Below are 12,543 nucleotides of genomic sequence, written 5' to 3'. Positions count from 1 at the left end.
GGATCCCGCCGCCGCCGCCGCCCGCCAGCGCCGCGCCGCTCCGCCGCCGCCGGAACCTCGTCGGAATTGCCGGGTAGTTTTTTTTTAGACGCCGTTTTTTTTTCGAAAAACCGTTCGGTTTTTCCAACGGTTTTGTTCGTTTTTTATTTCAGTTTTTTTAAATAGATTGGTTTTTCCGATTTATTTAAATAGCGAGCGTTCGTTCGTCAGTTCTAGCAAACGTTCGTCGTTTTTCTTTTTCTCGGATTAAATCCGTGATTTTTCTGATCGCGATTTCTGATCCGATTTTCGTTTTAGTATAACTTTTTGCTCGTTTATCGGAATCAGGCGATTCAAGCGCCTGAAGTTTCATCTCGAAACCATCTATCCGTTTAACCAACTTAAACAAGTTTTTGCCACTGTAAAAATTGCCCTAGATTCAGAATAGTAAACGAAGCATGTTTCTTTTGTCGTTTGACTTTCGTTGCTTCGTTTGATTTGATTCTTTTTGCAAACCGGAGTTCTTAAGTTGAACCTTCTGGTTAGATCTCTTATTTGAGTTTTACCTGTGCATTAGATGAATGCTTATTGTATGCTTGTTTGTTTGTCTGCGATAGAATACCCGAAGTGCGTCGCCTGTTACTTCGAATCTCTAGGTTTCGCGGATCATCAGCAAGGCAAGTAACACTTTGATCATACCTCCTACTACCCAGTTTTATTGCATTAGATCAATCCTCAAACATTGCATGATTAGGATCTAATTAAATTATGGGATGGGGAGTAGCTGAGGTAGTACCTATTACCTGTTATATTATCAAACCTTTGGGAGTTACTTCTACTTTTGCTTACTATTGCTATGCTATGCTAGTAGACGTGGATTGGGTGAGTGATATCCATGACAGATGTGAGCTTGTTAATTTAATGGTTTATGTAAGGTGGCAACTTAAACACACATCTGGGTGAATTGAGGTACCTGGGTATTCCAGGATTGCCTGTTTTTCTTTATGGACCGCCACCCAGGCCCAAAGGGATCATGAGATTTTTCATACTAGAAACTTCCGTGTGCAGCCACAAGCTATTATGGGCTCTAGCATAGTTGATTAAGTCGTGCGAACTCTTACAGGATAGACTAGCAGATGTGGGCGAAAGTAGGTGTAACGGTTTATCCATCGTAAGGTGCTAGCACTTCTGAAAGACTATGTCTCGGTCATCCGTCTTCTCAAACATCATGTAGTGCGAGAAACCAAACGGAGGCGATCGAGTCTTGTGGGCAAAAGTGCGCAAACCTCTGCAGAGTGTATAAACTAATCATGGTTCGCCATGTCCCCGGTTATGGACATCTTGAGTATCTAGTACTTGGATTATCATGTGAATCTCAACATGTTACTCTAAACATTTAATTTTGTTGGGTTTTGTTAATGATGATGCTTAATTGGGATTGAGGATGCTGTCAACCATTCTCAATGTTTAACAACTACCCTGATAGTTAAATAAAATGTATTCCTTTGCAGTAGGGAAAAATCAGTTTTACGCAAAACAGTAACCATAGAGCTTTCCACCAGCCAAATATGCATATAGTATAGCTGTTTCATTTCATTACTCTCTATGTGTTACCTTGCCAGCATATTCCATGTGCTGACCCGTTTCGGGCTGCAACGTTAATGTTGCAGATTTTTCAGACGACGATTAAGGAGTTTTTAGGTCGTGGTTCTATACTCAGTGATGCCGTTAGAGTTGATGGACTCACTTATCTTCCAAGCCTTCCACTGTTATCGTTATTAGATGGCCTTAAGGCATATTTATTGTAATAAGTTCTCTATTAAGACACTCGATGTAATAAGTGTGTGATTGTTACTCTGTTATAAATCCTTCAAGTACTGTGTGGTGTCAGCATTACTGATCCAGGGATGACACCTGAGCACAGAGATCAGACTGTTTGAGGTCTGGTCGCTACATTATATGTCTTTTAGTTTACCTATCTCACAGGTTCTCATACAGCTTTAGCACCTTGAGGAGATTTGAAAACTGTCAGATCTTGGAGATATTTCTACTTGTTGATGCTTAAGAAAAATGTTCGCCATTTGTTGACTTCTTTCCACTTCTCCATTACAAGTTCGAATTGTTTACTACTGTGGGTTGTTTTTTATGTTTATGGGGTACTTGCTTTAGATGAGAACAATGTTGATTGCTCTTCTGTAAACTGAATCTCACAAATCCTAGCCAAGTTTTAATACATTGATAAAATTTTAGATTCTTTACAAAAATCATGGTTAAGGATACTCCATTGTTACCACTTCTTTAGGGGTTTCTTGTTTCCAAAAAAACATTTTTTTGTAATAAATTTCTTGGAATAAAGTACTAATTTCATCTATAATATTTTCACCCGAAGTAAACAAGTGAGTATATCCACACGGAAATTTGTGAAAGAGAACTGAGTTGTGGGAGGCTGGTCACAATGGGCAAGAACATAAACTAGTAACTTACACACTTCCCTAGACTATGTTATTACCTCCATAGTGGGTAGGAACATCTATGTAGTGTCATGCAATGATGTATTTATTAGGTTATAGACTCATTGTTTCTTGGAGTGTGTGATGTTCCGGTAACTTAGCTAGTTACCACAAGCACCTCTCTCTTCATTAAATATGTGCCACATAAGCAAAGTTGTATTGAAGTGTGTGATGTTACTCCTAAGTTCCTCCCCATTGTGACCAGCCGGAGAGCAGTAAGACCTTTGTCGCATTAATGACACATTTACAATCATAATTCTGTTTGCGTTTTTTTTTACGAAAGGAGCCTAGGCTCCCAATTTCGTTGCATGAAATTGATAATGCGGAACGCCCAAGAAGTGAACGAACGTTTAATGCAGTGCATCACCTGGCCGTGAACCTGATCAGTCGAATAACCTCACTAAGGAGATGCCCACAACAGTTTAACATACGACAACATCGCCAGAACTATTGGACACCAGCAACCCCTAAGCATAAAGCATACAGAAAGAAGTAACCGATCAAAAACCACACAGTAAAACTACCATAGGGGCCCAGCCTTGCTTTCTACGAAAATACTCCGCAGCCTCATGAGAAAGAAGTTTTATGCACATGTCATTCATGCAACACTGCTTCAACTACAAGTAGAAGAAGTTTGTGGAATTTTCGGGAATCTTAGAACTATGAAGCTTTATGCACAATGGACCTTCACTGTACTCCAGCATGATTCAGCAGTGGAAGGTAGATCATAGGTAATTCCTTGCCTTGAGGACCGACTATTTCTACATCCCTTCCAGATTCCTCCCAATCCTACGCATTTAGAGGAACGCCTTGACCGGCACAGAATGCTTCTCAATCCTACCATTGTTGAGTAAGTTTGCACGAGAAATTGTCACTAGCAACATATGCAAAGTCTGCTATATAGTGGTGACTCACCAACCATGATTCTTCGTGTTTAATACCATTGGCTCATAGTGAATTCATCACAACAAAGAAGAAAATGTGCAAGGCCCTACAAATCCTACGAGTCATTGCCCTCCCCACGCATGCTGCTCATCGTTTACATCATACTAGCGTTATGACTTTACACGTTTGCATATGCTCTTAGCTGTGGTAAAACCAGATCCGGCACCAGCGGATTGAATGGCAAGAGAGTACATTTGGAGCTCTAGTTGTACATTAAGTATGGCATCATTGTTTTCTTCCCCTATAGCACTCATCTTTTCTAGACCAAGGAGTGGTGAGTCGGTTCAATACAAAATAATGTTAAGCAAGACCATACTTTTGCACCCAAAGAAAAAGTCCAAGCTGCAATTATTGAACTGATTCTTCAGCTTCGTTTTAGCCTCCAATATATGCATCCCTGATTCTATGCAGCCTGCCAGCCACCTCCTCCATGCTGATGCGTTCACTTGGAAAGGACTTGGTGCAGCAAAGGCCAACATTCAGCACAGAAAGTAAACAATGCACTCCATTATCCTCCGCCGATGGAGCTTCTTCGCAAAGGTCCAACTCTTGTACCAGTTGTGGATCGACGATCTGCATCATCTTCTCAGGGAAGTTTACTCTGCAAACTTTGCAATGCTTAATCCGTCCTTGAACATGCCATCTGTTGGGCTCTTTCGTATGAATATTTCAAGGAGAACGACCCCAAAGCTGTAAACATCGGCAGCGGTAGAAACTTGACCACCCGCTCCATATTCTGTAGATTGCACATATGGAGGGATCAGTTCGATCTCACACTTCCAAGTAAAACAGGAAGAAAACCACAGCGTAAAAAAAATAGAAAAATACCTGGAGCAACATATCCTATGGTTCCCCTGATTGCAACCGAAGAAACTGATGTCGAGCCACCAAAGGATGATGAGACTTGCAACCTTGCGAGTCCAAAGTCTCCAACATGAGCTACCATGTCATTATCCAGAAGAATGTTGCTAGGTTTGAGATCACAATGAACAATACTCCCGTGGTGGTTATGGTGTAGGTACGCCATTGCATCTGCTACACCAACCACAATGCTTAACCTTTGAGCAAGTGAAATGTAGCTCCGTTTTAAAGAGTTGTCATTGTCTTCCGTTGAGTATAGCAAGTTATGCAAATCCCCTCCTGGCATGAACTCATACACTAGCGCCTTGAAATCATTTCCGCTAGAATCAATGCTAGAGCATGCAGTTACGATACGGACTAGATTGCGGTGTCGCACATTTCGCAAAGCATTGCACTCTGCAATGAAGCTCCTCTGTGCTCCCCTTGTCTCTAAGCAAAATACTTTCACGGCAACCACATTTTCTTCTTGAAGTATCTTCCCTCTATATACTGAACTGTATCTTCCCGTGCCAATTAAATTGGATAAAGAGAATCCATCAGTTGCTCTAACAAGATCCTTATAAGAGACTTTGGGGAATTTACCATCAAATGAGAGCGAAGAAATGGATGTTTTCAAATGGTTTTTCCTCTGCCAAAGTAATACAAAGATCACCATAGCAAGCAGTGAAAGCATGCAAGCGAGTGGGATCGCTACTTTGAGTATTACAGGTAGCCTGTGTTTAGATAAATATGAAGACATAACAGAACATGAAGGCAGGTGTAAGTTCGATGCCCCACCACAAAGGCCCTGATTTCCATCAATATGTGTGGCAGTTGCGTTCTTGAATATTCCATGTACTGGAACCTTGCCCTCAAGATGGTTGAACAACAAATCTAGTTGTTCAAGATGCTGAAGGTTCCCAATAGACGCTGGTACTGATCCAGTTAAGTTATTGTAAGACAAGTTGAGGACTTTTAGGCCAAATAGGTTGCCAAATGAAACAGGGATGTTGCCACTGAAAATATTACTGTCCAACTCAATGTCTTCCAAACTTTTGCAAGCACCCATAGTGCTTGGAATATCTCCAGATAACTTGTTGGCTGAAAGCAACAAAATCACAAGCTGCTTGGCGTTGCCTACTTCTGCAGGAAGTTGTCCATCAAGGTTGTTGGATGATAATCCAATTTCCCTTATTGTTGAAATGCTGAAGATCCCCTCTGGTACCCTACCATGAAGTTTATTACTGGAAACGCTCAGTGTTTCAAGTGATTGAAGGTTTCCCAAGCTTATCGGTATGTGCCCAATGAATTGGTTTGTTCTAGAAGGAGTTCTATTAATTGGGATAAATTGGAAAGGGAGGAAGGTATGTTGCCTGTAAACATGTTGGTGGATAAGCTCAGTTTTTGCAAAAATTTGAAAGCTCCCAGCCAGTGTGGTACCACGCCTGTAAATCGATTGTAGTCCAATCCTAAAATGATCAGGTTGGGAAAGTTTGCTGTGCCGGAGGGAAAGTTCCCTGCCAACCGATTTTGTCCCAAAAACAGATATTGAAGATTTATGGAAAGGTTACCCAACGAATTTGGCACCTGACCTTCTAAAAGATTACTTGCTAACGAGAGACCTTGTAGCTCAGTACAGTTTGCTAAGCTACTCACAAAATCCCATTCTTGCTTGTTGCGTGCTTGGACCTTATTCGTCTCAATATTTAACTTGACAAGCTTGGAGAGTCTGCCAATGGAGCTAGGCACAACCCCGGTAAAATTATTGGTCGATATATCCAAGACACGTAGACTGGATGCATTTACGAATGAATGGGGGAGTTTCCCATGAAAAAGGTTCTGGGCTAACGAAAGTATCTGGAGATTAGGCAGAGAGTTACCGAGATCGGAAGGTACCTCGCCACTTAACATATTCGTGTTAAGCCCGAGGCCGGTGAGACTAGAAAGATTGAGGATGGCTGGTGGAAACATGCCTGCCAACAGATTACTACCCAGATAAAGAATCTCCAGCCCGCCCAACTCTGCAAGCTCGTCAGGGATGCGGCCTTCGATACGATTAAACGCACAGCTGAGCTTCCTCAGTGCTGTGGCATTGGCGATGGAAGGAGGGATGGTTCCACCAATGTCATTAGTTGAAAGCTGCAGCTGCTGGAGGTTTGGAGGGAGGTCCGCAGGGATTTGGCCATCCAGACCATTGTTGTTGAGCCAGAGGACCTTGAGGCTGGAACAGTTTGCAAGGCTGGTGGGATGCTGCCCTGCAGAGTGTTGTTGCTCACGAAGAGGGTCTGGAGGCGACGAAGGCGGCCGAGGGACGAGGGGATCTCCCCTGTGAAAGTGTTCGTCGGCAGGGCTAGATTTCTGAGGAACGTCAGGTTCCCGAGCCATGGAGAGATGTGCCCCGCTAAACCCAGGTTCGCTAGGTGAAGAGAGACGACGCGGCGCGGGTCCCTGGTCCTGCAGGAGACGCCTTCCCAGTCGCAGAGGTGGGTGCTCTCGTTCCAGGACGCCAGGGCTCGCTCCGGGTCAAGGACGATGGCCTTCTTGAACTCAAGCAGGGAGAGCCAGTCCGTTTGGTTACTGTGAGTGGAGGTGGTGACGGCTTGTATAGTAGCACTTGCCGCTGCTATGAGCACCAGGAGAAACTGCCCAATCACAGCATCCTTCATTGTGTTATACTCTGGCCGAATCTACATAGCAGAGGGAATTTAGATGGTCAGGAAACGTTGGCCACATGCGTTTCAACTAGGAGGGTGAATTTTTGTATGTTGCTTACCTGAAAAATTATTTAGAGTCGTCTCTTTTCTCAAGGTTCTTGGGCACGATTCGAATAGGTGAAACCTTGGCTACTGCACGTAGATCATCAGAGTTCTCTTCACATCCCTATGTAGAGTAGAAGAGGAGAACATGAATGATGTATGCAGCATGTGAGAAGCAAAAGCTAGATGAATGACACGAACAGATGCTTAAACAAGTGAGGCTTACTTGCTTGCTTACTGCTGCCTTGGTCGCCACCGGCGGTGCCGTGCGTTGCAGCAAAACTGGTCAGCAGCCGGCAACGATGGGGTGAGCAGAGTCTGAGTGCCCATGGCCATGGGTTCTCTCGTTTTTATAGGGCTTCACTGTCTCTAGCTACTAACTAGTAAGTCAAGGCCACTCTATTCAAAACTCATTCGGATCCGCTGCTTTCCATGCTAGTTGACTCCAGGTTCGTCGTCACTTGCCCATGGACTCGTGGAGGGGTTGGCGCACCGGAATGCTGATCATTTTATTCGCAATCTGCCGGCCGGCCGGCCGGCTAGTCAAGATGCCTTGGCAGCCAAGAAATTTCGACTATACTGTCCAATGATTCCTGCAAGTATATATTAAACTAGAGCTCCTACTCAATCACCTGGATAGGGACGCCGGGATCTCCTTTCCCACACCCTTCTTCATGCAGGTCTTTAAGGTGGCTGCATGGAACATCTCGAGTCAAAGAAACACAAAGTTTTTGACAATGTAATCCTAGTCTGGACTCTTGAAAATTATATTTAAAAAAGGATATTTATATTCTCTCCGTTTGGCTTGGGTCCAAGTTCTGTACTCCACTCCCCCTTGATGTATATTTCCAATATATCTTGTAGATAACACCTCTGTTTCATTGAACAAATTTATACAGTTCTCCTGGAGGCATCACTCTCGATAATGTGCACGCAAAAAATTGGTTAGACAGGGTCACCAAAATCTTCTTAATTTGGCAAAGTGACACAGTTTTACACAGATTTCCACAAGGGACAATTGTTTCTTCACATGTGCCTCATGGCTCACAACAAAACTGGACCTGCAAATACAGCAATTTCTAGTATACAAAGCCCAAAGGACAGCCAAACTAGGCCCTAAGCCAGTAAAACGCCATCCAAAAGTATCATTTTCCCCACTAAAATTAACCCACAGGCTTTCTTTCCCCACAAAACTATCCAGCATGCAAATGCACGCAGCATTCCTTCATTGTGGGCTCTTTGTTTTCTCATCCGAGTAACCAGCAGCCCTCCCTGTCCTGCCTATCAAGACCGAGTCCGGCGCTGGGCCCTCGTATTCTCCAGTCATACCACGGTAGGACTGGGCCTTGAGGTATTCGATTGCAGACTTCGCACCTCCTTGGTAAAGAACTGCGTCGCTATTTTGGTTTCGGGTGCTTAGGGCCTTCTCCGTTAGCTCGGCCAGTGCAAGTGATGTTTCTGAATGCTCCTCGTTTTCTGTGGTGCCAAATGGCGGGAAAACACGTGTGATTTAGAAGAAGAAAAACGCATGAATCACGAGACCAGGACTACGAACATGCATGGAGTTTTCTACAAGGTTCCACATGAAAGATGGAACTCAATAGGTAACACACTATTGTTGCAGGAATTTCAATAGGTAAAAGAACTAGTGCACACAGTGACAGATTTATAGATCCAAGTGCATAATACCTTGAGCACAATCATCTTCCACATAGCCGCCTTTGATAAAAGAAAAACGTGCTTCTTCACTTTTGCTTACAACTTCTGGTTTCTCTGAACTGATCAAATCCTTGAAATCCAAAAGATATTCTCCAGTCCATTCTCTTCCTCTGAAAATGTGTCACAGATCCAATAATGATGATAAAGAAGATATTCTTCAAACTTAATGCCACACGTATACTGGCGTCAATAACGACATGTACCTGCTAAAAGCTAATACAGCTTCAAATGGTGTGATAACTGGGGCTAGAAATTCTTTGCTATCCAATAAAGCAGTTTGGGCACAAGAAACATATACAAAAACTTCGCACTGCCACAGAAAAAATCTGTCAGTTAATCTACATATGAGAAGCAGAACAAACTATTAGAATTCACTAGCACCTCAGGAAAATTGGCAAGCTTAGCAGAATTAGGCCGTCCCATGACCAGTGTATAAGATTTCTTTCCAGCAGCTTTGATCAGATTTTTCATTTGCTCGACTATGTCAAGGTAACCAGCTGCATCAACAATAAATGTGCCACAGAACCACAGTTATGTGTCCACTACAGTACCAAAGTGATAAGTGTAAATACCATATGCTAAGGGAATAGTTGTAGTCAAGTTCAGTGAATGAATCTCTAATCATGAAGAAATAGGAAGTTCAACTGGAAGAAAAAACATAATCAGGGCCTGACCCGGTCAAACCACCAAAGAAAAAAAAGCATGCAGATGTCCTGTTTTGAACTGCTTCAAAGCAGTCGAATAAGCCTTTGGTCTGAACCAATCAGAGTATCAGACTGGAGCAGATCAAACCAAATTAACCCACATGCACAAGATATTTGATGCTCAACATATGGCATGTTTACCCTGAAACACTGAGGAAAGAGGTGCTAAAATCTGAAGTCTAATTCAAACAGTTCCTCAATACCACATTGCAGAGCCAAACCCAGGCTAGCTTAGATTTCCATGCTCACCTACCTAACATTGGCATAACTATTTTCAATATTAAAGGTAACAATGTACATACCAACGCCTAGAGTTCCCACCAAAATGCCAACAATATTTGCATCCTTTGCCTTCTCCACAAGGTAATATCTACAAACAGTTTGTATTATTATTAATACTACACAGATAATGTGTACGTGCATTTCAAAGGAAGATAATAGCATACATATGCTGCACAAAAATGTACCTGCGCCTAAGAATTTTCATCAGATGAGAGACATCCCTTGAGAATTGATTTGCTGCTGTGTCGTATCTAACTGCATACAAACGTTTCATTAATATTCAATTCATTTCATTAGAAAGATCTTTTCTCTTAGGAGCAAACATAAAAATAAAGGATGCTCGAATTAATGCTACCACATAATACCATACCCATGTACTGCATGCCAGGGTGCCAGGCCCATAATAAAATGCAGGAACCCACTGGCTATACTATATGTTAACAATACAAATCATTTAGCAGAAGTCATTAATACATGTCCTAAAGGTCAAACGAGCATGCTCTCCAAGTCTCCATAGTGTAGTTTTCATATTGTCATATAACTGTTTACACATGTGTCAAGGGAAGCAAACTGGATTGTACATTGATATATTATAGAGGCAAACTAGAAAACTAGACAAAACATGATTTGCATGAATTGAAGTGATTCTCCAACTAGCCATCAAATGAGGAAGAGGGAAACAGACCTATATCACATTTATTGAAGGTAAGTGCAACGTTGGCAAAAGCAGAGTTATCTTGTCCAATCCAGTATAACAAATAGTCATCCATTTTCTCATCGGTGGATATGCGCCATGTAAGGCCTCCAAGATTATACTTGCGCGTAGACCCTTCCACATTACAGCAACTGTTCACAAGTGTTGCCAAATCATCATTGTGTGCAGGCAAACCATCATTATGAGTGCTTCCATTGGATTGAGAACATTGCTCTTCTGCAGTAGAACTTGATGACGGACTCATTTCCGAACACAGAACTTCTGCATAATGGATTTCGGAATTTTGACAATCTGATTTGCATAATCCCACAGTGGCTCTTTTAAGATCGTCCAAAGCATGTGCATACTCTAACCCACATAGCACCTATTTAATAAGTCAGATCAGCAAAATACTATTGCAAGTATAAGTGATGAATATAACAATTGATAGCTCGACAAATTGAATCAGCAAATAGTAACACTGCCGGAAACATGCAGCAACAGAAAAAAAAGTAGTTAGCAGATAAATTAAACCATATGCAGGCATTACATAATTATTACCAGAAACAGGGTAATTTCATGCAGATGTAGCCATTAACGGCAACACAACAGAATGACCACAGCCAACTCAATTTGTTTTTGTTCTAACTACTCTAATTTAGAGTCATGACCTAAATCAATTTTGTGTACTTCCTTGCGTAGGAATGGCCTAATTGATATTACATTTAAGATTACCGGTAAAGTTATATTGCTCTAAATAATAAATATTTAAAACTTAGAAAGAAAATGCCTATAACCGAAAATGCCATCTTTTCTAACTTATTAATTTTATTTAATATACTTAGAAAGGGTGATTTTACTTCAGTAGGAAAGGCAAACATTTTCAGTATGATGATGTTACGTGGTTCAGAAAAAATGTGAACTCCAGAATTCAATGACAAGGACTAAATTGATGCTTATTCCATAAACCGAAGCACAAGTTTCAGCATAAGAAATAGTTTGAGGCATACAGGTGGTTTACTGATTTCTCTCGAGCAATTTAGCAACAAGCGGCAACCGTTTTCAGTATGTTGATTTTGTAGTGTAGTTTAGAGAAGTTGTGTTAACTCCAGAACTGAGAATTCAATAACAAACGAACATCTTATGCTTATTCCATATACTAAAGCACAATTTTCAGCATAAGAAATAGTTGAGGCATACAAGAACGGGTTTACTGCTTTCTCTCGAGCAATCCAGCAATGAGCGGCAACACGAACTGATGTCCAATGGTGCCTTCCCAAATACGAAGAACGCCGGCAAATTCGATGTCCTGCATTAAGATTTGTTCTTGTCAGCATACAATTTTGATATGTGAAACTAAAAGGTAATGGCTTCCAACAAACAATCATCATAATGACTGGAATTTACCATATGTTACAATTGTACAAGCGAATAAAAACGAAATATTAGTATGATAAGCGTCTCCCACTGACATCATGACCGGACATGAATGAGGAACACCTTCTATTACTATCAACCATTTCCTGCTAAATACAGAGCTGGCAATGCCTTTGCTAGACAGCAGACCATCTCTGACATGATTGCCTAGTAGTAATTATCAATGCCCCTAAAAGAACAATCTGAAGCATCCAATTGTTAATCCAACAAACACAGAAATGAACCACATACAGAGACAAAAACTCCTATTCCGAAGCAACAATCTTGTTTTCTCGACTCAGCCTGCACATTAAAACGGGGCGCAACAACTGACGAAGGGTGATGGGGGCAAAGAAGGGCTCACGGGCTCATGCAGGAGTGGCCGTAGTGGACGACGCACTGGGCGTCGATGTTGGACGCCCCCACCTCATCGACGCAGCACGAGTTGTACGCGGTGTCGGCCATCACGAACAGCTTGGCCCCGCCGCCGAGCTCCGCCCGGAGGGCCCGCGCCACCGCCGCCGCGTCCTTGAGCAGCTCGTCCGGGAACTAAAGCGCCATGAAACCGAGACAAGTAGCCAATCAAAGGGCAGCTAAAGCACCAAATTAATCTCGAGGAATGAAGGGAGAAGGGGAAATTACCTGGAGGGCGACCCTGGTGTAGGCGCGGCCCCGCAGGAACTCGGCCGTCCGCGGGA

General features: G+C 42.4%; 1 protein-coding gene and 1 pseudogene across 1 annotated transcript; both read right to left on the bottom strand.

Annotated features, from left to right (window-relative positions):
- Nucleotides 1-3,388: 3,388 nt before the first annotated feature.
- Nucleotides 3,389-7,822, bottom strand: LOC123086804 (receptor kinase-like protein Xa21; annotated as a pseudogene).
- Nucleotides 7,823-7,975: 153 nt separating this feature from the next.
- LOC123086805 (2-(3-amino-3-carboxypropyl)histidine synthase subunit 2) lies at nucleotides 7,976-12,543 on the bottom strand (the record flags this gene model as incomplete). The annotated part of the gene is given in 10 exon segments (XM_044508612.1): nucleotides 7,976-8,506; nucleotides 8,720-8,859; nucleotides 8,953-9,059; nucleotides 9,131-9,246; nucleotides 9,756-9,823; nucleotides 9,921-9,990; nucleotides 10,421-10,814; nucleotides 11,630-11,738; nucleotides 12,210-12,394; nucleotides 12,488-12,543. Coding segments are annotated over 10 exon segments (1,496 nt in total), but the record flags the coding sequence as incomplete, so codon positions are not given.

Source organism: Triticum aestivum, chromosome 4A (genome assembly GCF_018294505.1).
Source record: "Triticum aestivum cultivar Chinese Spring chromosome 4A, IWGSC CS RefSeq v2.1, whole genome shotgun sequence".
Taxonomy (NCBI): Eukaryota; Viridiplantae; Streptophyta; class Magnoliopsida; order Poales; family Poaceae; genus Triticum; species Triticum aestivum.
This window is presented reverse-complemented; position numbering and strand designations above follow the sequence as displayed.